Source organism: Elephantulus edwardii, unplaced genomic scaffold (assembly GCF_000299155.1).
Source record: "Elephantulus edwardii isolate Elephantulus edwardi_28Jun2011 unplaced genomic scaffold, EleEdw1.0 scaffold00182, whole genome shotgun sequence".
NCBI lineage: Eukaryota > Metazoa > Chordata > Mammalia > Macroscelidea > Macroscelididae > Elephantulus > Elephantulus edwardii.
In genome coordinates, this window is record NW_006399932.1 from 3,430,730 (window position 1) to 3,456,921 (window position 26,192).

Here is a 26,192-nt window from a genome sequence, read left to right on the forward strand (position 1 = left end):
TACTTCATGTGCTTGTTGGCCATCTGAATGTCTTCTTTGGTAAAGTGTCTGTTCATATCCTGTGCCCATTTTTCAATTGGATTGTTTACCTTTATCTTGTTGTGGTGCTCAAGTATTCTATAAATTCTAGATATAAGTCCCTTATCTGACATATCATTACCAAATATATTTTCCAAGATTCATTTTTAAACAACTTATTACAACAACTAGTCATAGAGACCCTTCTAAATTTCGGGTCTTCTCAACTGATCCTTGCTTTTTCGTAACCTGATCTGAATTCAGTGACATTTTTGAAAGGCAAGTCATTGGAAGCTCTGATACTTTAAAAGCTGAGGTCTCAATTATTGAATATGGCACTACCCACATTTAATTAATTTTAACTTGATGGTTGACTCTAACACTTCCATTTGAAGTGAATGGGAGTCCTGATTAACACCGCTTTACTGGTGCTAAGGCATTCTATTCAAATCCACATGATGCTGCACAGGAGAAAAATGGGCAACCTCCTTCTGTGCTTCAGGGTCAGCGAGGCGTCAGTTCCAGTCTAATGACACAAAACAACAACAGCAAAGTTTAACACACACATAAGTAGGGGTCTCCTTTAATTTTCTGCCTGCAAAGGCATTCAAATGCAGAGAAACATCTAATTGAAACTTTATTTTTAAACCAAAATATGAGTAGTACAATTCATAAAATAAAGCTTTCCTCTAACTAATAGTGCTACTAAATAATCTAATAATAACTCCAAAAGAAAATGTGGCACCAGTATGCCTGACTTGTGTGCTAGGCTTGGGAAGGTATAATTTAAGATCTAAAAATATTAGAAACTTAGAAGTTTGCCATTTGAAGGCATTTAATTAAATAAGCAACTCAATCTAGGTCAAACAATAAATAGGGCAAGGTAGAATTACAATTCACACATGCAACAAATATTACGGAAATATATCATATGTACAGTACCAGATGTCATAGACGTACAACTGAGGCAGAGTCACTGCCTTCAACAAGTTTAAATCATGTATTTTCTGCTTATAAAGTACCCATGCACAACCACCACAGAAGAGTCTGTACAGTCTGTAAGAAACCATACAATGCATGCATTTTTTATGTGTGCACTAATAAGGTGATTGTGTTGTTATGTTCTGTCAAGTTGACCGAGAACCATAGTGACTCTATGAACGATGGATCTAACCATGCCCTAACGTTTGCCATCCTCACCATCTCCAGCATATATTTTTGAAATATGGTATGCATACAAATAACACAAGCTAGTTAAGGATAAGTATCACAAAGAGAAAAAAAACCCAACATGCCAAAGGTGATAGAAACAAAAGAAGGATTAATTTATCTGATTTGGAGATAAGAAGAAGGTAACTAACTTGGGCCTTGTAGGCTGCTCAGGATTTCAAACAGCAAGAAAGGAGAAAGGGCTCTCCACGTAAAAAAAGTGAAGTATACACAAGGGTTGCTATGAGTCGCCTGCGACTCGACGGCACTTAACAACAATAATGTCAACACAGAGAGAGAGAGATCAGCTGGCCCAGTGGACAGAAAGCGATGCTACCAAGCCAAAGGTGGGTGAATTTTAATCCGCAGCCCTTGGGCCTGTCTTTCATTGTTTTTGTTCAGACATTCCTCTAGGTCATATAGCCCTGGTGTACAAGTTGCCGTATAGCGGTCACTTGTGGTTGCTGTGAGGCTCAACACTGTGACACTGATGTGTCAAATGTGTTAATGGTTGGCTATCCAATGCGGACAGAGAGTGGGGTGGAACTCCCCAATTAAAACAAGCTTGGAAGAAGTGGCATCCTCTTCCATAATAGCTTACCTCCGGAAACCCTACGAACTTGGAGAGAGGATGAAAGGCACCCAAGCATCGATGACTCTCCTTCACAGGGTCGCTAATGAGTCACCTGCGACCCAACGGCACTTAACAACAACAACATACACAAAGAAAGAGTAAAGTCAAGAAATTAATTGTCCTAGGCAATTAATAAATATTACTTCCATCACTTTTTATCATTAAAGCTGAGAAGAAACTGAGACTCCAAGATTTATAGTAAGCTGTAAAGTCAATAGTCAAAGTCATCCAGTCTGACTCTAGATTTTTTGCTTTTAACCATCACATGTTCTGGTCTTCCATTCTTCCTACAGAGCAGACAAAGAAATGGCAAGAAATTTATATGTAAACAAATAATGCAACCATAATGTAGAATGGAATGCATGCTAAGCAAATTGACTGCATTTTGTAAACAAGATATTTCTAAGTTATAGAAAAGTTTGGCAAGAGAAATGGCAGGATCTGACCTATGACTCTGAAATGAGGCAGTAATATACAATGAAATGGAATAGCCTAGAGGCCAGATGAAATGGACATAATACTCTAGGTCAGAGTTAATAAAGAGTGGTGCCCACGGGAAGAGACACACAAATAATATTTTGAAGAAAGAAATAAAAGGATATTGCAATGGATTAGTGCAGAAGCTAAAACCAGTGGTGATATCAATAACCTAAATCAAGAAACCAAGAAAAGGAGCTGATTCTTTAAAAAAAAAAAAAAAGAAATACCACTCAAGCCCAGGGTAACTATGAACTGAAGGAATGTCCAAAAAACTGTCAGAAATAGCATGACTATGGTTTCAGACACAACCATCTGTTTTAAGGTGAGAGCTGAAATCACGAGATGATTAAATCATCAAATGACAAAAAAGGTCAAGAGGCTGAAGAATGAAGTCCCAGGGAATGCCTATATTCAGAAGTCAAAAAGAAGAAAGCAACCTTAAACTGACACAGATGTTAGAATTATTAAAAGTTACTAGAATTGTAGTCCATATGTTCAAAAAGTAGAGACATGAGAGATATAAAAGATCTAAATCAAACTTTTTAGATAACTACAATGTGTGAGATGAAAATTACACCAAAAGATTAAAAGCTGATAAGACATTGCTAAAGAAAAGATTAATGACCTTGAACTCTTATCAGACTAAACTATCTAAAATACAACACAGAGAGGGAAAAGAATTCGAAAATGAAGAGTGCACTAGTGAACAACGGACAACTCCAAGCAACCTTAAAATGTTCAAGCGAGAGAGCTCAGTGCCACGGAGCGGAGTCCAGCTCACAGAGACTGTTCATTGGGTTTCCAAGGCTGTAAATCCTAACCAGAGTGCACTGCCTAGCTTTCTTCCTTAGAGTTGCTAATGGATTTGCAGAATCTAGAGATTCGAAGCCTTCAGGTTTGCAGGAACTTGCTAAAGACTACACCACATCAAGCAGTCTCAAGTCCCTCAAGTAACATGAAATCGCTGTTAATATGTTGTTGAGTCAGAACTGACTCGGTGTTGACCCTCCAGCAGGTTTTCAGAGGCAGTAAACTGCACAGGAGGAAACTACCCTCCTTCTCCAGTGCAGCAGCTGGAGGACTTCAACCAAGTGCCTTTCAGTCAGCAAAGCAAACTCCTTACTACCGGTCCACCCTGGCTCCATAAGTAATTGGCAGCCTGAAATAACAGAAGTGGAAACTGAAACCAAAACAAAATACACAAAAAACTAATAGTGAAAAATTTTCAAAATTAGATTCAAAGCTATAAACTCACACATCCATGAAGCTCAAGGAACCCTAAAAAAGAAACATAAACAAAAACTCAATCTAGACATCATAAATGTTTCATGAAATTCTTCTTTGTCTGCCAGTTCCTTTTGGTACAGTGACTCTGTATACTCTTTCCACCTTCTTTTAATACTTCGTGGATCATTTAACATTCTGCCCAAAGCATCCTTAAGTAGAGCAACTCAAGGTGTAAATTTGTTCAATTCCTTGAGCTTAAGAAATGCTGTGAGTTCAGTCCTTTTGATTTTTTTACTCCAATTCCTTGCACATTTCATTGTAATATTTTACTTTGTCTTCCCACGCTGCCTTTTGAAATCTTCTGTTCAGCTCCTTAATATCTTGAATTCTTCCCTGTGCTTTGGCTTCTCGGCACTCTAGTGCAATATTCAGAGTCTCTTCTGACATCCATTTTGGTCTTTTCTTTCTCCTTTGTCTTTGTAATGACCTTTTGCACTCTTCCTGGATGATACTCTTGATATCCTCCCACAACTCACCTGGTCTTCTTCGCTCATTAGTGTTCAAGGCCTCAAATCTGTTCCTGAAATGGTTCTGAAATTCAGGTGATATAGACTCAAAAACATACTTTGGTTCCCGTGGATTTAATTTTCCTTAGCTTCATCGTGAAAGTGCATATGCATAGTTGGTGGTCTGTTCCACAATTAGCACCTGGTCTAGTTTTCACAGCTGATATTAAGCTTCTCCAGAGGTTCTTTCCACAGATGTAATCAGTCTAATTCCTATGCATACCATCAGGTGAAATCCATGTGTATTAACCTCCATCTGTTTCTTATAAAACGAAAATGCAATGAGTAAGTCATTGCGCAAAATTCATTAAGTCATTGTGCAAAATTCAATCATTCTATCTCCAGCTTCATTTCTGTCACCAAGTTTTCCAACTACTTATTCTTCTTCTCTGTTCCCAACTTTTGCATTCCAGTCTACTGAAGATTATCCAAAAACAACTGGAACAGCACATCAGCAGAGAACTGACAGAAGTCCAGGCTGGGTTTAGATGGGGTCGTGGTACTAGGGATATTGTAGCTAATGTTAGATCTTAGCTGAAAGCAGGGAATAGCAGAGGAACCTATATCTGTGTTTCATTGACTATGCAAAGGCGTTTGACTGTGTGGATCATAACAAACTATGGATGACTCTGAGAAGAATGGGAATCCCAAAACACTTGATCGTGCTAATGTGAAACCTGTACTTGGACGAAGAGGCAGTTGTCAGAACAGAGCAAGGAAACACTGCATGGTTCAAAATTGGGAAGAGTGCATACCAAGGATGCGTCCTATCTTCATACCTTTTCAACCTACATGTAGAACAGATTATCCAGGAGACGAAGCTGTATGAGGAGAAATGTGGAATCAGGATTGGTGATCAGCATTATGCAGATAACCCTGCTTGCTGAAAATGAGGAGGACCTGAAACACTTGCTGCAGAAGGTCAAGGACTGCAGGCTTCAATATGGATTGAGGCTCAATATCAAGAAGACAAAGATTCTCACAACTGGGCCAAGTGGCACCATCAGGATGGATGATGAAGAGATTGAGACTGTTCACAGCTCTAGTTTGCTTTGTTCCACAATCAGTACTCTTGGCATCAGCATCCAGGAAATTAAAAGATATATTGCAATGGGAAAGTCTGCTGTTAGGCACCTCTCCAAAATACTGAAGAGCAATGGTATAACTCTGGAGACTAAGATGCACCTGATACAGGCCATGGTCTTTGAAATCACTTGCTATGCACCAGAGAGTTGCACAATGACTAGGGAGGACAGATGGAGAACTGATGCCTTTGAGCTGTTGTGCTGGAGAAGAGTACTGAATATACCATGGACTGCTAAGAAAACAAACAGGTTCAGCCTGGAGGTTAAACCAGGCTGCTCCTTGGAGGCAAGGATTCTGAAGCAGCATCTGACATACTTTGGACATAATGCAAGGAGGGTCCAGTCTTTGGAGAGGAACATCATGCTTGGGAAGGTGGAGGGACAACACAGGAGACCCTCTATGATTGATTCAGTGACTGGGGTAATGGGAATAGGTATGTTGGAGACAGTGAGATTTGCACAGGATAGAGCAGGGTTTAGGGCTATTGTACATAGGGTTGCTATGAGTTGATAGCACATAACAACAGACATCATAATTAAATTGCTCAAAAGCCTTAAAGGAGCAGAGAAGAGGTGAAAACACAATATATACCAAGGAATAAAGAGTGAAGGCATTGTTTCTCACTGGGAAAAAAAGATGAGACCTAAGCAGAGAAACATTTTCAAAGTAATGAAATAAGAACGTATCAACCTAGAAACCTATACCTAGAAATTATGGGTGTATACAGAAAGGGCATGTGGAAATTTTAGGCAGTGAGGAATGTTCACCATCTTGATTATAGTGATCATCCCATAAAGCACGCACATACATAGAACATAATCAAAATGTGTACTATAAGAGGCTGTCTGTTCCTATAAAAATGCACAAGTTTTACTATCAATAAACTCTGCAAAAGAATAAAAACACAACACAATTTACTGTAATAGTTTATAAAGGGAAAAAATACAACAAACAGCCCAATATGCATTAATTAGGTACTTGATAATTCATAAGAAATTGATGAGAAGTATTATATAGATGTTTAAAGGACTATGTCTATCTAAAACATTTAAAAAGCTCCAGAACAAGCTAAATTAAAAAATGGTAGTATGCAGAGTATTATTTATATATACTGTAAGAGTTTATGAGAAGACAGAAGAATAAATAGGTGTTAAATTTTTCTAGAAGAATACAGAAGGAACAATAGTTATATCTGATGAAGTAAACTGGTGGATCGAGTTACAGAAAATGTTCAGTACATTATGAGTTTTTACCATGTGCATTCACTTTTTAAAAATAATTTATTAGTTTGCATAAAATCATTTGTTTACACTGTGTTTCATTCATGTACAATTTTTTTATTCACTCCCCTCCCTCCACACATGAAACTATGAGACCCCATGATTTCCCCCTCCCCTCTTCTAGTCCCCCTATCCTCTCTTGTACCCTCTTTGGACATCCACAGACATCTTACTGGTTATCCGTCTGTTTTTACAATAAGGGTTTTCTACAGTATTTGTTCTTATGTGCCTGAGTTAGTTCACTCAGCATAAAGCTCTCTAGTACTAACTTTTATAAGTGCTTTTATAAAAAAAAAAAAATAAATTGAAACAGTGAGTGTTTGTGAAAGACTTAACTAGCAAAAGGATTCATCACAATACAGGGATAAAAGTCAGTTATAAAGCAATTACAGAATAAAGATGGTGATAAATGGATCCAACAAAGATAATTAGTGTGTAGAACAAATAATCCAAGTTGACTCTTCAATATCCTTTCCTCCCAGATCCAGGGTCAGGATCTAAACTGTCTAAATTAATCACAGTAATGACATCTCCCCATCAACAACTACTTCAGGAACTGGCAGCTCTAAGTCAATTTGAGCTAATAAAGTTGAAGAAAAGATGTCTTCTTCTTTTCTTATGTCTGAAAAATTCTGTAATAAAAAGTTAAGGCAAGCAAAACCAAACAGAAGGGTCTAGAAATACTGAAAAGAAAATAAATGACTCAGTATCACTCGTTGGCAGCCACTGGAAATAAGACAATTATTGTTACCTGCAATTAAGGCAGGACAATTTGAGGAAAATATTTGTATGTTACTCCGGCTGTCTTGAGTCATGGTAACAGAGAAAACATAAGTGGATGGCTTTAACAAACAGAAATTACTTCAGAGTGTCATCCCAAAAAAGGCCCTTGCTTATCTCTCGGGCCTCTGCATCCTGGTTCCTTTGAGATCTCCATTTGTATTCCCCTATTCTTTCTCCCATCTCTGTTTGCTCACTTACTTGTTTAACTTCTTTCTCCGCCCCCACCCCACAACATTCTGTTTTTTAGGCGCCCATGGTGTAAACAGGCTGAAACCCAAAATGGCGTCAGACTGGGCTGAGGCCAAACATGATGAAAGCCTGTTTAACACGTTGCCGCACACTTTTTAAACTGACAACCATGCTTAGAAACATATTTGCCGTCATTGGCGGATTAACTTCTCTTATATAGCAAAAGATACTGACCTACTAATTTTGCCTCATTAACATATGAAAGATAACAATCCCAAATAGCAATATAATGTCAGGCAGAGGGATTAGGATTCCCAACACGTATTTTTGAGGAAGAAATAATTCAATGCACAACAGATGTTATCAAAGGCACCAGTAAAATTCCTGACTATAAATAAGTTTACAATGTCATGAAACATAATGCATATAAAGTGGTAGATCGAAAATCAATTTGCTCTGTAAACTTTCACTCAAATGACAATAAAAAGTTTTTAAAAACAGTAAATTTGAGGCTGTAGAGAGCCATATTTAGAGAAAGGTTTAATGAAATGAAGGAACAGGACTATCTAAATCCTTGGGGGGAGAGAATGGAGGTCTAGGGCACATGTGCAAATGAGAGTCAACATTAGGCACAGAACAAGAGAACAGCAACCAATAGCTCAGCTTTGGAAATCCTGCCAGTATAGCTATTCCTCGTGACAGAACACGTAAGAGGTGAAGGAGAATGCAGACATGAGGTCTAAGTTCTGGATAGGCCTTAAATGTGAATGTCAGTGAGGATGAACTCTTCAGTAATAAGCTCAGTTCTCTTCATTTACCTTTGCCTGTGACAAGTCAAAGCTCTGGTGGCTTAAGGTGTTAAGTTATGAGCTGCTAACCAAAAGGCGGGTGGTTTGAATCCACCAGCAGTTCAACAGGAGAAAGATGAAAATAGTGCCAAAGATTTACAGCCTTGAAAATCCTCGGAGGCAATTTTATTCTGCCCTATTGGGTCACTATCAGTTAGAACTGGTCCAGTGACAGTAGATTTGACAGCAAGTCAGAAAAATGGGAATGATGATTTGAATATGATTAATAACACTGTGTTTAGAAATCCTAGGTTCCTAAACAGTCTTGGTTACGTCTCAGATATACTTCCCCTAAACTACCAAATTACTTAAATTCCCTTGGCATTGAGTTTTCTCAACAAAAGTATCTACTGGTTTTTTATGCAAATAATGTACTAAAAGGGCATTTGGTTGTTATGGTTTTGGGATGCTTTTTTAAATTAGATCAATCCTCTCATCCCTTTGTTCCTACCGATGTGTATCTTTTATTTACATAGTCAAACTTAAGGTTATTTTCAAAGGTTACTTAAGAAAAATATACGCAAAGCATTAAACAGTGGTGACACAGTAGAGTAAGCCTTGGGCTGCTAGCTGAAAGATCTGTTGCTCGAATCAGCCACTCTGCAAGAAAAATGAAGCATCTGCATCCATGAAGATTTACCATCTTGGAAACTGTACAAAGCACTTTTACTTGGCAGATATGAGTCAAAATCAACAGAATAGCTGTGGGTTTAGTGTATTTGGTTGGCACACAGTATTTAATAAATACTGATTTCCCCTACTGTTGTTAGGTGCCATTGCTTCAAGTTCAATTCATAGTAACCCTATAAACAACACATCTGAACGCTGTCCTATCCTGTGTCATCCTCTGCATTTCTGACATACTTGAGCCCACTGCTGCAGTCACTACGTGAATCCATGTGGCTGAGAGTCTTCTTCTCTTTCACTGACCCTCCACCTTTCCAAGCATGATGTCTTTTTCCCCTTGAGGGCTTGAATAGCTGAGAAGTTAGAAGTGATAGAGAGTACTTCAGAGAAGTTCTTGCTACCACGTAAAAGACAGCTTCTAGTTAAGATGAAACAATAGAAAGTGAGCTTGGTTAATATATAAAAGAATTTGTTCCAGGGAGGGCACAGATTTAAAAGGACATCAGGAAATCAGTACTGCCCTAAAATGAGCAAAGCTAAACTCCATGTCACTTTGGCATGTTATTAGGAGGGCCCAGTCCTTGGAGAGGGATGTCATGCTTGGAAAGGCAGGGGGATCAGTGTTAAGAGAAGACCTCCAACCAAGGAAATGGATTGACATAGTGACTATAATAGGCTCAAGTGTGCTTGAAAAGGTAAGGATGGTACAGGACAGGAGCGTTATATGTTGTAGCAGCCATAACAAGGACAAATATGTAACACATCTTGACAACGGAGAGTAGAAACAAACCTCTAAGATCTGTTTGTTTTCAGCATATAAAAAGAGGCTCCCACCAAGGACTGGGTGCCTCCTGACACTGTGGCTAAAGAACGCAGCACAAAATTTCACCATCCTTCTAAGAAGCATTCTGGTTGCACTTACTCTAAGATAGATTCATTCTTTTGGCAAGCCAGCGGATAGTCAATACTCTTCACCAACATCCCAACTCAGAGCATCAATCCTCTTCTCAGTCTTCCTTATTTATTGTCCAACACTGACAATCATATGATGTAACTGAGCAGACCATGATTTAATCAGATACATTTTAGTTTTTAAAAGGACATCCTTGTTTCTGAGCACTTTACAGAGGTCCCTGATTTGATTGCAGTTACCATGGGTATTGATTGTGGATCCAAGTAAAATGAAACCCTTGACGACTTCAATCTTTTCTCCATATAACATGATGCTTTCTATTGTGTGGTGGTGAAGAATTCTGTTTTCTTGATGGTGAGGTGCAATCTATTTTGAAGGCTCCAGTCTTTTTGGTTTTCTTCAGTAAGTGCTTCAAGTCTTCACTTTCTACAAGCAAGGTTATATCACCACGTAACACAGGTTGTGTGTTGATGACTCTTCCTCCAATTCTGATGTCATATTCTTCTTCATATACTCCAGCTTCTTAAATGACAATTTTCCTGATTTTTAACCATAATGTATCCCCTTTTTCTGCTGCAACAACTGCTTCTTGACCTAGGGACAGGTTTTACATGAGTACAATCAAGTATCCTGGAATTCTCAGTCTCCTCAATATTATTCATAATTTATTATGATCCACATAGTCAAATGCCTTTACTCAGTCAATAAAATACAAGTAAATGTCTTTTTGGTATTCTGTTTCTACCCAAGGACCATCTGATATCAGTAATGATATCCCTCTTTGCATGTTGTTAGTGTTGTTGTTATATGCCATCAAGTAACCTGCAACTCATAACAATCCCATGTACAACAGCCCTAAACCCTGCTCTATCCTGTGCCAATCTCACTGTCTCTGATAAACCTACCACCATTACCCTAGTCACTGAATCAATCCATCTCATCGAAGGTCTTCCTCTCCTATGCTGTCCCTCTACCCTTCCAAGCATGACATTCCTCTCTGAGGACTGGTCCCTCCTTGCAACATGACCAAAGTATGTCAGATGAAGCTTCAGAATCCTTGCCTCCAAGGAGCAGCCTGGCTTCACCGTCTCCAGGATCAACTTGTTAGTTCTCTTAGCAGTCCATGGTATATTCAATATTCTTCTCCAACACCACAGCTCAATGGCATCAATTCTCCTTCTATCCTCCCTAGTCATTGTACAGCTCTCTGATAAATAGCAAGCGATTGCAAAGACCATGGTATCAGGAGCACCTTAGTCTCCAGAATGGCATTGTTGCTCTTCAGTACTTTGGAGAGGTCCATGACAGCAGACTTTCCCAATGCAACTTGTCTTTTAATTTCCTGGCTGCTGGAAATAAAAAATAAAAAACATTTTATTTGTGTGTGATGTTAATGATATTGTATGATTATTTCTGCTCTCCGTTGGATCAGCTCCTCTAGAATGGAAACAAATATGGATCTCCTCCAGTCATTTGGTCAGCTGTCTTCCAAATTTCTTGTCCTTAACTACTGAGCATGTCCAGGGCTGTACCTACTTGCTGAAATACCTCAAATGGCATTCCATCAAATCTTGGGACCTTATTTTTGGCCAATGTTTCAGTGCAGTTTGGATTTCCTCTTTCAGATATGTAAATTTATAGATTATGACCTTTTATTCCAATGAAACACAGATAAAGTCAACCACAAACACTTGGTAACCTAAAATGCTACCAATAATCTGGCTACATTAAGTATCAAATGCAGAAATTGCTAATAGCATAATTATATTTTTCATTGTAAAAGTTTGGGAGTTTCTTTTTTCTCAATGAAAGTAATATATAGTGATGTAGAAAACTGAGAAACTAAAAAGCACAAAATCTTAAGGAAAATAGTTAATCTCAACAAATAAAAGTAATCACTGTTCTGCCCTTCCAGTCTCTTTGCATGTGCTTTTTCCATTACAGCATGAGATTATATAAACATTGTTTCTATATTATCACATAACATCATGTCATAAGCATTCCATTTGCTTTCACATTACAAACGACTAAATTAAGGGTAGTAAGATATACAATAAAAGCCTTCAAGGATTGGTGCAAGTTATTTTTAAAAGAAATAACCTCCTTATGTAATTTCACAGGGGAAATTTCAACTTTAATGGAGCTTTTCTAAACTTCAAATGCATCCTTAGAAGCTAAGGAAAGAGGTGGGGGGGAGGGAGCAATAATGTATTTTATTTATTTAAGCTGCTAGTTATTTTGCTTTAGAAAAATATTTTATATGGGCAAAAGGGTCAATTCTTTTTTAAGAAATTATTATCATTTTTTATATGATGTTGGTTAACATTCTCATTCTACCTTTTTTTTAGCCAAGAGATAACGTTTGAGAAAACATGATACAAATTCTCATTCCATGTACATGTTGGTGCATCACAACAACCCTGATATATAATTGGTGGAATTTTTTTTCTCCTTACAAAGAAGCCTGAAATTAAATATAATTACCTTCCAAGATAATATATGAAACTTACTTTTATTAAATGATGATGATGAAATAGTAATTAATGCATGTACAGTATAGTTATTTAATACTTTCTTTCAAATTCCTTCTTGATGGTTTAAATACTTTCAAATTAAAATATACTACTAATCTTTACAGGAAGCTCTGGTGGCTTAGTGGTAACAAACCGTACTGCCAAAGCAAAGGTACCAGCTGCTCTTGCTCTACTAGAGAAAGATGGGCAATCTCCTTTCCATGCAATTTACTGCCTCTGAAAACCTAGTGAAGGATCAGCTAGGAGTCAGTTCTGACTCAACTCAACAACAACTAATATGTAACTTTTAGGTCTTATTTTTTTAAATAATTAAGTGATATGAATGCTTATATTTCCATTCATATGGCATAAGCCTTTTAAACATACTAACCTGATTAATAATACTAACCTGACAAAATCCTCACCACTGGACCAAAAGGCAATATCATGGCAGATAGAGAAAAGACAAGTTGTTAACAATTGCATTTTGCTTGGATCCACAATCAACACCTATGGTGGCAGCAGTCAAGAAATCAAAAGACATGAGGCACTGAGAAAATCTGATGTCTAGGGCATTTCGAAATTGCTGAAGAGCAATGAGGTCAGTTTAAAGAGTAAGGTGTGCGCACCTTATGCATGCAATGATATTTTCAATTGCTTTCTGTACATCTGAAAGTTGGACAATGAATAAGGAAGACCAAGGAAGAATCAATGCCTTTGAATTGTGGTGTTGGTCAAGAATACTGAATATCTCACAGACGGCCAAAAGAACAAAGTTCAACTAGGGTGCTCATGAAAGGCAAGGATGATAAAATTTCACCTCCTGTACATGAGATGGCATGTTATCAGGAGAGGCCGGTCCTTGGAAAAAGACATTATTAACATTATGCTGAGTAAAGCAGAGTGTCAGGGAAAGAGAGGTTGACCCTCAACGAGATGGACTAACCCAGGGACTCTAAAAATGGGCTCACAGTAGAGATCAGGAAGATGGGACAGGATAGGGCAAGGTTATGACCTGTTTTTCACATGGTTGCTATGAGTCACAGTCAACTTGATAGCATCTAACGACAACAACAAACTCACAATACTGAAACAATGCTACGATCTGAACAAGAACTGAGGCAGTATTATTTTCTTCAGTTTTCTAGTCTGAAAATTTGTCTATCTTTTCTTTAACTTTCAGACATCACAGTCAAAAAAGTAAATTTTTCTTTTTTTAATTTTCTACTAGTTTATTTACAAAATTCAAATACATTGTTTTTAAGAACAAATTCTTTCAATTTCCCTTACCCCACCCCCATCAAATTGTACAAGCTCAAGATTTCAAAAACCCGTTTTTCAGTAAATTTAACAAAACCATTAAAAATACTTAACAGAATAAAAACAACTGTAATGGTTTGAACAATCATCATAAAAGGATCATTTAATATCATCGTATTTTCTTCTAACATCACCAGGTCAAAGAATCCAAAGGACAAGACTGAAGCCAAAGTCATCTAACTAGCATTGTGAAGCAGGTGCTCTGAATTTTCGGAGTCTGTTATTAGAGCCGTATGCCTCAGACTCTTCCAAATGACTTGTAGAACCTTTCTAAATCAAATAGCAAGGTACACCAAGGGTTTGTTAAAATGCCATTAGAACACTTTGTGAAATCATTAAGCAGAATATAAGTCTTCTTCCACTAATCAAAACAAAGAATTACACTTCCATGTGAAACTGCTACTACACTGACTGCTGCCAAAGGGTCCTATCTATGCTCTTTTTTTTTACTGATCTCCTAAAAGTGGGACATAACTTTTACACAACTTAAAGAGTGGCTGCATTCAAGTCTGGCAGGTTCCAGTTTGTATCATTCCTATTGCTAAGATTCAGGCATCTGTCCTCTTACATCAACTACAGCCTTCTCTTCTCTAAGAGAAAACTCACTCTTCCACATGGATTTTACTGAAAAGAGCTGTTCATTCAATTCATAACTATCTCTCCTTATATCAGCATCAGAAAAAATATTAATACCAAGTATTTTCATCTTGAGATTGAGCTTGCAACTTTTCAAAGTGAAGGCAAAGGTCTGCTTGACTCAAACCATGGTATTTTTCAATTGCCTCATAGATATATGAAAATTTGGACAATGAATAAAGAACAAGAGGAAAGAAAAATGCAGAGATTTGGATGATGGTTTTGGGGAATACAGAATATACCACAGACTCGCACTGTCAACCAGCAGGTATGTCATTTCAGTCTGCCAGCTGTTCCACTGGGAGAAAGAAGAGCAGTCCCCTCCTGTGTTATTTACTGTCACTGAAAACCCACTGGAGGGTCAGCTATGAACCTGTTCCCACCTGGCAGTACATACGAACCACCACCAGCAGAATGAACAAATTTTGCTTGGAAGTACAATCAGAATGCTCCTTAAAGCCAGGATGGTGACCCATGTACTCTGGACATGCTAGAAGAAGGGACCAGTTTCTGGAAAAGGTTATCATGGTTCAAGTACAAGAGGGTCAACAAAAAAGAGGCAGACCCTTAACGAAACAAACTAACACAGTGACAGCAACTGCATCCTGGGCTCAAACATGGCTATAGCACTGAAGGTGGCCCAGAAATGGGCAGTGCTGTACACAGTCCCGATGAATCAACATGAACTCACTGGACAGTGCATCTGACAACTCAAAATTTTCACAGAAAGACAACTGGCAGTGTTCCCACAAGTCAGTCAGAATAAAATTGGTGAGGAATTGGCACGAAATCAAGAGGAATAAAGAACTCTTCTCTAAACCCGACTTACATGCTGCCAAATCCATTCCACATCCTAAATCATCTCAATCCACTACTGGGTGCAGTGGGGCTCATTCTGACTTACAGAAGCCCTGTCGACACAGAAGAACTGCCCCACAGGGTTTCCAAAGATTGGAATGAAATCTTGATGAAAGCAAGCTGCCACATTTTTCCCTCACAGAGCAGCTGGTGGGTTTAAACTGCGCACCCCGCGCTTTGATCACTGCACCACCAGTGTACCTTAAGGAGATCTCTAGCTCTAAAAATTATCTCTTCCTAAATGCATGTTTTGCTTTCGATAACGTATGAGGAACAGCTGGGATGGACTCGGGCCATAATTTTTGAGGCTGAAAAAAAAACAACGGCTTAGGTTAATAATTTGTCAGAAATGCCATCTTCAGGCTTTTACAGAAAGTAAGAGGGAAGCCGGCCTTGCTAGTCAAGGGTGGATCAAACTCTGCTGCAGGGACTTTATGACCAGTATCACCAGTCACTGCTTGTGTCAGGCCATCTCACGCGATCATACCCCGCAGGGTGCACACTGAGGACGTAGAAAGGCCAGGAACTGCTAAACTAGGAAGCATATGAAGGTGTGTGCAGGGTGGCCTACTAAGTGTCCTCGGATCCTTAACTCCAAAAAGCAGGGCCAGGATCTAGATCCTCCTCCTTTCCCTAGGCTCTTCTCTACCCCTGTCTAAGATCCCGAAAAGGACGCTCAATCCTGTTCACTGAGGGTCACTGGCGACACGAGCAGCAGCTGCAGAAGCAGCCCAGCAAACCTTGGGATCAGTCAAGAATTTTGTTTTTAAACCCTGACGGACACACAGTGTCTAGGGGAAACACTTCTCTTGGGCACGAGAAGCGGGCGGCCGAAGAAGGCACGGGGGAAAGGTGCAAGGTCCTTACCCGCTGGAAGGCCCGCCGTAGCCAGACGCTGCCAGCGGCCCCAGTACTGTAGCCCGGAGGCGGCTCCACGGAGCCGCAATGAGGCTGCCATGCTGCCCCAGCCCCGCCTCCCGTGGTGACCTCCGCCGCGGCTCCGCTCCGCTTGCTCGCTCGCTCTCCCGCTGACTGCAAGTGTGCGCCGCCTGGGCTACAGACCACGCGCACGCGCTCTCGCCGCGCCGGCAGGCAGCCGCCGGCGCGGGGAGGAGCGCAGCGCCAGAAGGAGTGGCCGGACCGACCAGAGTCCATCAATCCTCCTTATGGGCAGGAGAAAAGACCAATCAAAACTCCGAGCTCCTCTGAGGCTTCCCGATGCACCAATTAGAGCCCTTAGCGAACCCTCGTGACAGCCTCTCTGGCTCCGCCTCCTGACCTTTCCTCTGTCGCTGGAGAAACGCGATCTTGTTTACTAAAACTTAGAGGGTGTGTAGGAGGCGGTGGCTGTCACACACTACCGCCTCCTCAGGGTGCCCACCCCCGAGAACCTCCCCCTTGCGGGCAAGGACAAAATTTTGACTCCTTGGAGCTACTAAAATTTTTAGGCAAGGGAAAAAATTACCAATCTAAGTCTGCCAAAATCAAACCCGCTGCCATGGAGCTGATTCTACTCAAATCTCCCCTAGGGCAGAGTAGAATTAAATAACTAATGGACTTTAATTATTATTTTTTTTTTTACTTTTTATAATTTACTCATTGTTGCACATTTTCTCCCCCTTACCCGAACAGTATTAATAATACACATGCAAGCAAGATTCTGCTGAAAATTATCCAAAAAACACTGGAACAGTATATCAACAAAGAACTACCAAGTGTGCAGTCTGGGTTTGGAAGAGGCCATTGGTACTAGGGATATTATAGCTAATGTCAGATGGATCTTGGCAGAAAGCAGAGAGTACCAAAGGATTATCTATCTGTGTTTCATTGACTATGCAAAGGCATTTGACTGTATGGATCACAACAAACTGTGGCTAACTCTGAGAAGAATGGGAATCCCAGAACAGTAGATTATGCTTATGTGAAACGTATACTTGGACCAGGAGGCAGTCGTCAAGATAGAGCAGGAAAATATATTACTGCATAGTTCAAAATCAGGAAGGGTATACCCCAGGCATATGTCCTATCTCCATATCTTTTTAATCTATATGCAGAACAGATTGCTTGGGAGGCTGGACTCTATGAGGAGAAGTGTGGCATCAGGAATGAAGGCTGATTTATCAATTATCTGCTATGTGTAGATGACACTACCTTGCTTGCTGAAACTGAGGAAGACCTGAAGCACTTGCTGCAGAAGGTCAAGGACTGTAACCTTAAATATGGATTGAAGGTCAACATCAAGGAAACAAAGATTCTAACCACTGGGCCAATTGGCAGCATCATGATAGACGGTAAAGAGATTGAAATTATTAACAGCTTCCGTTTGCTCTACAATCAACATTCTTGGTACCAGCATCCAGGAAATCAAAAGATGAATTGCAGTGAGAAAGTATGCTATTAAAGACCTCTCCAGAATACTAAAGAGCACTGATGTCATTCTGGAGATTAAGATGCACCTGATCTAGGCCGTAGTCTTCACAGTTACTTGTTACAATGTTCAGATATCTGAACATTGACTAGGGATGGTAGATAATTGATGCCTTTGAGATGTGGTGCTGGAGAAGAGTATTGAATATATCATGGACTGCCAGGAGAACAAACAAGTTTGTCCTGGAGAGGGTGAAACCAGGCTGCTCCTTGGAGGCAAGAATTCTGAAGTTTCATCTGACATACTTTGAGCATGTTGCAAGGAGAGACCAGTCCTTGGAGAGGAACATCATGCTTGGAAGGGTGGAGGAACAGCACAAGAGAGGAAGACCCTTGATGAGATGGATTGATTCAATGACTGAGGTAATGAAGATAGGTGTATCAGAGACAATCAGGTTGATATAGGCTAGAGCAGGGTTTAGGGCTGTTGTACATAGGGTTGCTATGAGTCGCAAGCATCTCAATAGCACATAACAACAACAACACAACCCTCTTCCCTAGCCTACCCTGCAGTGCACCCCTTGCTCCAGATTGCTCTCAAACATATAATGCATAATCATATATTCCATTCAGATATTCAAATATTCAAATTCCTTCAAAAATTCCCTTCATCTGTTCTAAAGCAGTTTTTATTATCTATCCACTCTTTCCACTTTCATAACTTCTCATCCCTTTCCCCGCAGAGAGGTTGGTGTGTTGCCTTTCTGTTCTCAGCTTGGCTTTAACCACCACACTACAAAGACTCCTTTCTAAGTCTCCCTTTCATTGTCATGTAGTCAGAACAGACTCCAAGCTGACCCTCCTGCGAGTTTTTAGAAGTCATGTAAGAGGGTACTGCCTACTTAACTCAAGCAGAGCAGCTGGTAGATTTGAATCGCCTGCCTTTGGATTAGCAACAGAAAGCCTTTCCCACTCGGTCATTTTTAAGTTTATCAAGACCTCTTAACATTAATATTATCATTTTAGTATCTGTTTGAGAAACACAGTTATCTATCATGCAATTATTCAATTTGTTTGTTTTTAAACTCATTTTAACCCAGTAGGGTTGTTGGTTTTTTTTCCATAAGCTTGGAAAATGTTAGGAAAACAAATTTATAACAGTGTCCTTGAAAGGTAGAATTACTAGGAATTTGTGCTTCCTAAACATGCCTCCAGAAACTCTGTGTACTTTGATAAATGATAGTTATAGAAAGGCTTCAGGTCTTTTGTTCATAGGGTGGCTATGAGTCAAGCTTAATTCGAAGGCAATCAACAACAGTATTTAAAAGTCGCTTTTTCTAGTGGCAAGAAGCTGCACTGCAATCCCAGAGGTGCATGGTTCAAATCCACCAGATGCTCTGCCGGGAAAGGAGGGACAATCTCCTCCTGTACCAGTCAGATCCGATTTGATGGTACACACACACACACACACACACACACACACACAATAATAATAATAATAATAAATTTTTTAAAAGTCTCTTTTATTATATTTTGGAGAAACATTCTATAAGTGGTACAGCACTCTTCTGTCGATTTGCTGTACTGAGGTAACCTGGGGTTGCTGTGATGCTGAACCTTGTGCCATTGGGTGTCAAATGCCGTAACGGTTACCCATCGTGGACAGTATTTGGTGGAGCTACCAGTTTAAGACAGGTTTAGAAGCATGAGTGACATCCACTTTCTAAACAACATGCCTCTCGAAACTCTATGAACTTTGAGAAACGACGATAGTTATAGAAAGGCTTCAGGCATCTTTTTAAAAAAAATTAATTTTATTTTTATTATTTTGTGTGTATGTGTGTACCGACAAATTGGATCTGACTGGTACAGGAGGAGAGTGTCCCTCCTTCTCCAGCAGAGCATCTGGTGGTTTTTTGAACCGCTCACCTCTGGGAGTGGACTTCAGGACTTTTGTTCTTGGGCGCTATGTGTCATGCTCAACTCAGCAACAATCAATAACAACAACAAAGTGGTGAAAAACTGCACTGCAATCCCAAAGGCATGCAGTTTGAATCCACCAGCTGCTCTGCAGGAGAAGGAGGGGCAATCCCCTCCCGTGCTATTAACTGGCTTTGAAAACCTGGTGGAGTCAGTTCTGACTCGATGGTACTCAGCAACACCACAGCAGGGGCTTTGGTGGTGCTGCGAGTAAAGCTTTCTGTAGCTAACCACCACCCACTATGAGGAGCAAGGTGAGGGACTTAAAGATTTACATGGAAAACCCATGGGGCAGTTCTACTCTGTCCTATGGGGAGCTATGGATTTGGAATTGACTCACTGTACTGCACTTTCTGCTCCAATATTCTGTAATGTTTAAAATTCTACAGCCTGTGTTCTCATTTTGTAAAGCAGAAAATAAAGCTAAGTTAATGTACAAGTATGTATATTGAAACAAAGAGAGAGATATTTATTCATTTGTCTCTTGTTTTGAATCCCTGTTTGAATCTTTAGATCCCTAGAGGACAATTCCAGGATTTCCTAGAGCCAGGGACACAGTCATAAAGGATTTAAAGCATTTGAAAAAAAGTTGTGCGTGTAAAGAAAGAGTAAGGAGTAGTAACGTGATAGGAGGAATTCCAGGGTACCTACAGCTTCCCTTTCATTTTATTTGTGAATTTAAAGCCTAGGGTTGTATTCACCCAACCTTTAAATTTATAATAAGTAGCAGAATCAACAGACTTGACTTTGACCTCCTTTTTCCTCTGTCCAGTCACCCATGAGTTGGAGTGGCTACAGGAAAAGCACAATTGGATGCTGTCCCAGCAGGCTCTGGTGTGGTGCAATGGTTCCAGGAACTGGTACGTGAACTTTAATATAAAGTCCTTGTCTTTAAGTGGTAGAAAAATAGTACCCTTCTTTTTCTATTTTACCTATTCAGCCTCACCAACACCAACCTAAAAGAAAAATGGAAGAAGAGAAGAAAAATGAGTTTCAGTTATTGGTACAGTCCCCTAATGTTGGTTCCCCATCTCAGGATTGATATGATAAGGGGAGATTAATGGTAAGGAGTTTTGCTGCCAACCCAAAGACACATACTTCAAATTCACCAGTTGCTCCACAAGAGAAAGATGGGCAATCTCCTCCTATGCAGTTTACTGCCTCTGAAAACTTGCTGAAGGGTCAGCTATGGGCCAGTTCCAACTCAACAGTACACAACACCACCGCCACCACCACCACCTAGGACAGGACAGTTAATTGGTTTCTAGAACATTTCCTACTTGTTCTTCTTTTCTTGGTTTATTTAGGTATTTGCTGTTAACAGACCTCCTGCAAGCAATAAATGTAGCTCTACAGGTTTTTATAATTAACTGCTGAAATGCAGTTTGCCTTTCAACTAAGTCAACCTAGTTAGTAGAGATGTTTACAGCACTGGACAGCACATCAATTGATTTCCCTGGCTCCTGGAGTTTATATCCCAGTCCTCTTGAGATTTTATATCAAATCAGATTGCCTTTGTCATTTTTACTGTGAGCTACTGTTTTCAGTTTCTTTAGGCTGTTTATAGGGCTCTTTTCTTGAAAATGAATATTCCTTCCCAAAAGGCTGCCTCCTATGAATGGCACTCTCCCAGGAGCAGTTTTGTGGTGTGGTGTTTTTTTTTTTTAAATCACAGAACATTTGCCATAAAGTCGATTCCAAGTCCTGGTCATCCCGTGCATGTAAGAGTAGAAATGTGCTTTTCAAACATTACAGCCTCATTACATCATCCTGTGATTGCACTTTCTAAGAAAACATGAACCAATAATAATAATAGCAGCAATTCTTTCTTAAGGATTTACTAAATGCCAGGGATTTACATGTACGCTAAGCAAATCATTCAGAAAGTTGGAATTTATGAAGAAAAGTGTCAGAATGGCATCAGGGTTGGAGAAAGGTCCATCAACAACCTATATTATGCAAATGATATTACCTTTCTTGCTAAAAATGAGGAGGACTTGAGGCACTTTCTGGAGAGAATGAAAAACTGCAAGCTTCAATGGCCTACATCTCAACATCAGGGGAAAAGATCCTTACCATTGGCCAATGGGCAACATCATGGTAGATAAAGAAAAGATGGACATTGTCGATTATTTCATCTTGCTTGTATCAATCAATACCTTTGGTACCAGCAGTCAGGAAATCTGTAAATATATGGAAAAGTCTGCTGTCAGGGAACTCTCCAAAGACCTCGAGAGCAATGATATCAGTTGAAAGACTAAGGTGCACCTGATTTAAGCCATCATCTTTTCAATCACCTAATGTGCATCTGAGAGCTGAATAGTGAATAAAGATGACAGGAGAAGAATTGATTCTTTTGAGTTGAGTTTTTGGAGAAGAGGACTGAGTATCCCATGGACTGCCAAAAGAAAAAAAAATATATATATTGAGGAAAGTAAAATCAGAGTGTTCCTTAGAGGCAAGGATTACAAAACTTCATCTCACATACTTTGGGCATGTTGCTAAGAGAGACTATTCTTTGGAATGGAACATCATACTTGGAAATATGGAGGGTCAGCAAAAGAAAGGAAGACCCTCAAGGAGACGGATTCACACAGTGACTGTAGCAATGGACTCAAGTGTGTCAGAGATGATGAGGATGGCACAGGATAGGACAGGGTTCAGATCTGTTGTTCATAGCATCTCTGTGACTCATACTTGACTCAGTGGCACTTTACAACAATATTATTTCCATTGTAAAGTGAGACTACTAAGATATGAAGAGATTATTACTCTGTTCGTAAGGAGTTGCACTGCCAACCCAAAGGCAGATGGTTTGAGTCCACCAGCTGTTCCATGGGAGGAAGATGGGCAATCTCCTTTCATGAAATTTATTGCTTCTGAAAACCCACTGGGGAGTCAGCTTTAAGTCAATTCTAACTCGACAGTACATAACAATAAGAATGACTAATTGATAACTAGAATCAGATATCAAAACCAAATCCTATCATGTCTCTTGAAATCAGAGGCTGCCTTCCCACTGAGAAACTGAATCTTTAATTTCTCTGAGATAATGAGACTTCATTTCATACTTTCTGAACATTTATTAATGTAAATATTTACATTTCTAAATATTAAATCCAAACTTAAACTTAATCCAAGCCTACCTGTAGAAATATACAATTTATATTTTATAGGATAATGATGGAAACACTTCTTATGTACTGCCTCTATGCCTTTTTATTCTATTTGTGAATATTTTGTCTCTAAAATAATTCCTGCCTATAGTTTTGTCAAAAATAGCACTCTGAAAGAAATAAGCTTTCCTTGCCCTAAAACTACACTTTTTTTTCTGCTCAATTCCCTCGTTTTAACATTGTCAGCTAGCGTACCAGAGAAGCCTCATTTCTGTCACTAGGCCATATTTTCCAACTTCCAGGCCATCTTTGTTTCTAACTTTTGCATTCTAGCAATGAAGAAGAATAGAGCATGAAGATTGGAAGAAGACTCAACAACTTGGATTATGCAGGTTATACAACCTTGCTTTCAGAAAGTGAAGAAGACTTAAAGTACTTACTGAAGAAGATCAAAGACTACAGTCTTCTGTATGGATTACATCTCAACATCAAGACAACAAAAATTCTCACCACTGGGCCAATAAGTAACATTATGCTAGATGGAAAAAAGATTGACGTTGCCAACAATTTCATTATATTTGGATACACAGTCAGGACCGATGGTAGTGGTATTCAAGAACTCAAAAGATATGTTATATTGGGGAAAATATGTTCTCAAGGACCTCTCAAAAGTGCTAAAGAGCAAGGATGTTGATTTAAAGACTAAGGTTTGCCTTTTATAAGCCATGATATTTTCAGTTGTTTCCTAGGCATCTGAAAGTTGAACAATGAATAAGGAAAACAGTAGAAGAATTGATGCCTTTGAATTGTGATGTTGGCTAAGAATACAGAATATACTATGGACTGCCAAAAGAGTAAATAAATCTGTCTTGGAAGAAATGAAATTGGGTTGCTCTGTAGACGCAAGGAAACTTTCTGTGAAAGTCAGTTTCACATACTTTGGGTATATCATCAGAAGGGGCCAGTCCTTGGAGAAGGACATCATGCTTGGAAGAGTGGAGATTCAAAGCAAGAAAGGAAGACCCTGCCTAGAGGAGATGGACTGATTCAGTATCTTGGGTAATGGGGGTAGGTGTGTCAGAGACAATGAAACTGGCTCAAGATAGAATAAGGTTCACAGCTGTTTGTACATAGGGTCACTATGGGTCACTATGAGTTACAAGCAATTCAACGGCACATAACACCAAGAATTGATACCTTTGATTTTGGCGTTGTCTTAGAGGAAGTGCAACTCAGAATGTTCCTTTGAGACAAGAATGGTGACATTTCACCTCACCTACTTTAAGCATGATGTCAGAAAGTGCCAGGTCTTGGGATAAGACATCATTCTTGGAAAGGTGGAAGGTCAACAAAAGAGAAGACCCTCAATGGGATGGATTGACACAGTGACTGCAATGTCCTTGAGCACAGTGGAGATTGTGAGGATGTTGCAGGATAGGGCAGGGCTTTTATTTGTTCATAGGTTTGCTATGAGTCAGAGTCAACATAAGGGCACCCAGCGACCATAACAGCACTAGTCTTTATGTACTCTGTGAAATTAGTTATATCCAGAGACTTCAATATCTAACTCTTCAAGAAAGAAAACCCAGTCAAAAATTATGCACAGTATAGACTTCCTTCCTCCAGTGGTTTCTGCACATCACTAAGTCCACTCTCAATTTCAGTGATTCACTAGGATTTATAATGTAGTCCTATTTACTACTATGGTTATTATAACAAAAGACCACAAAGCATAAACACCCACCAAACAACCCATATTGTGTAAAATCTGGAGGAATCTAGATTTAAACTTGCAAGAGTCTTTTCCCAGTAAAGTCACACTGTTTCATTCCCCTGGCAATGAGTTGTGACAACACATGAAAAGTTGTCTTTCAGGGAAGCTGATTAGGAACCAACCATCAAAGGATTTTCCTTGGGACTGATTGGTTGGTCATACAGATATCCTCTGCTAAGCATGGGTCAAAATTCCACACTCCCAGGAGGAAAGTAGATATTCAGCATAAACCACATTGTACAAACACTTGCTATGCAGCAGACAATGACTAAGGATGACAGAAGAAGAATTAATGCCTTTGAGTTGTGGTGCTGGAAAAGAATAATATTAAATACACCATGAACTGCCAAGAGAACTAACAGGAGAGGGTGTGGCCAAGCTGCTCCTTGGAGGCAAGGATTTTGAAACTCCATCTCACATTCTTTGGGCATTTTGCCAGGAGGAGACCTTCTCCTTGGAGAAGAATATCATGCTTGGAAAGGAGGACGAACAATGCAGGAAAGGAAGATCCTGAATTAGATGGATTGACACAGTAACTAGGGTACTGAGAGGACATGTGTCAGAGACTGTGAGACTGGCTCAGCATAGGCCAGCATTCAGAGATATTGTACATAGAGTCACTATGAATCGCAAGTAGCTAGACAGCATATAATGACAGCAATAACAAACACTTTAAGCACAGTGAGTCATTCTTAACAGTGATGGTGGTGAAACTTCTCTTTGAATTCAAATTCCCAGATGCCAGCCAAGGGCCAACCTTGCAAACATAGCTTTCAAAGCCTGCAGACCTGCTAGGCTGTTGTCCAGCACACTTGAAGAAGTGCAAATAAAAAGGATCTGGTAAAACAGGTCTAAGGTAAAGGTACTTGAGGGAGAGCCAAGGTATGAGGCTAGAGTTACCAAAGAGAATTGCCAGGTGTAAAGTTCTGCAATCAGACATGAATGAGAAAGCAAGCCAAAAATGAGAAATCAAGTTGGAACTTGTTTTGACCAGAGGTGGCCCCTGAGTACTCAAGAGTACTCATTATTAAAGTCCTTCTTGAGATGTTGCTGAATAAAGCTGTTCAGAAGCACAGAATCAGCGTTGGCAAGCACTCTCCAGAGCCTTCGTGACATAACAAGAAGACCTCGATGGAAGAAAGACAGAACTGGTCACTGAAGCAAGTGTTTGTGTTGAGAGTTTGATTTTACAAAGGTATTCTAGGTTTCGCTTTTCTCACTGCCTCAGCTTCTTTGGTGCCAAGTCAAAGCCTGCTTTCTTAACAGAGTCTGGCACGGTGCCAAACTTACAGGGTGACTTTGTGGCAGGTGCTAACTTTCATGTCTTGTATCCCCACAGGTTACAGGGAACTACTCTTGGAGAAAAGCCTCATTCAATCTAGATTTCCAGGTTCCCATATTACTTGGAAAGAATAGACTTGAATGTCAGTAATACTGTGGCCTGCACACAGGGGAGTACAATTTGTTCATCTCAGAATTAGTACTAAGGGATAATAATTGGCTCATCTGAAAATTAGCTCGCCAAGAAAACTACAACCTTGGGCATAGGTCATGAGACATAAATGGAAAACCTTTTTTTTCCAAACTCAAACAAATGTGTTTGAATACTGCTTATAAACTATTGCTGTTTCTTAACAATTAGCAATGTACTTATAACGTTATGCCTTGGATTTTTTTTTCCTGAATCTTGACTCTCATGATGTGTCTCTTGTGCTGAAAGTTCTAGACAGAAAGGTATGCACTATATTAGTCTCTGTATCAGTTCAGG

General features: G+C 39.6%; 1 protein-coding gene across 1 annotated transcript in view; it reads right to left on the reverse strand.

The window, feature by feature from the left end:
* The window catches only part of LOC102846312 (3-hydroxyisobutyrate dehydrogenase, mitochondrial-like), a 184,545-nt gene extending 168,368 nt beyond the window's left edge, over positions 1-16,177 (reverse strand). The window contains exon 1 of the mRNA XM_006896117.1: positions 16,055-16,177. Within this exon, the coding sequence (XP_006896179.1) occupies positions 16,055-16,145 (91 nt within the window). The 5' untranslated portion in view covers positions 16,146-16,177. The remainder of the gene's footprint in view (positions 1-16,054) is intronic.
* Positions 16,178-26,192: the final 10,015 nt, after the last annotated feature.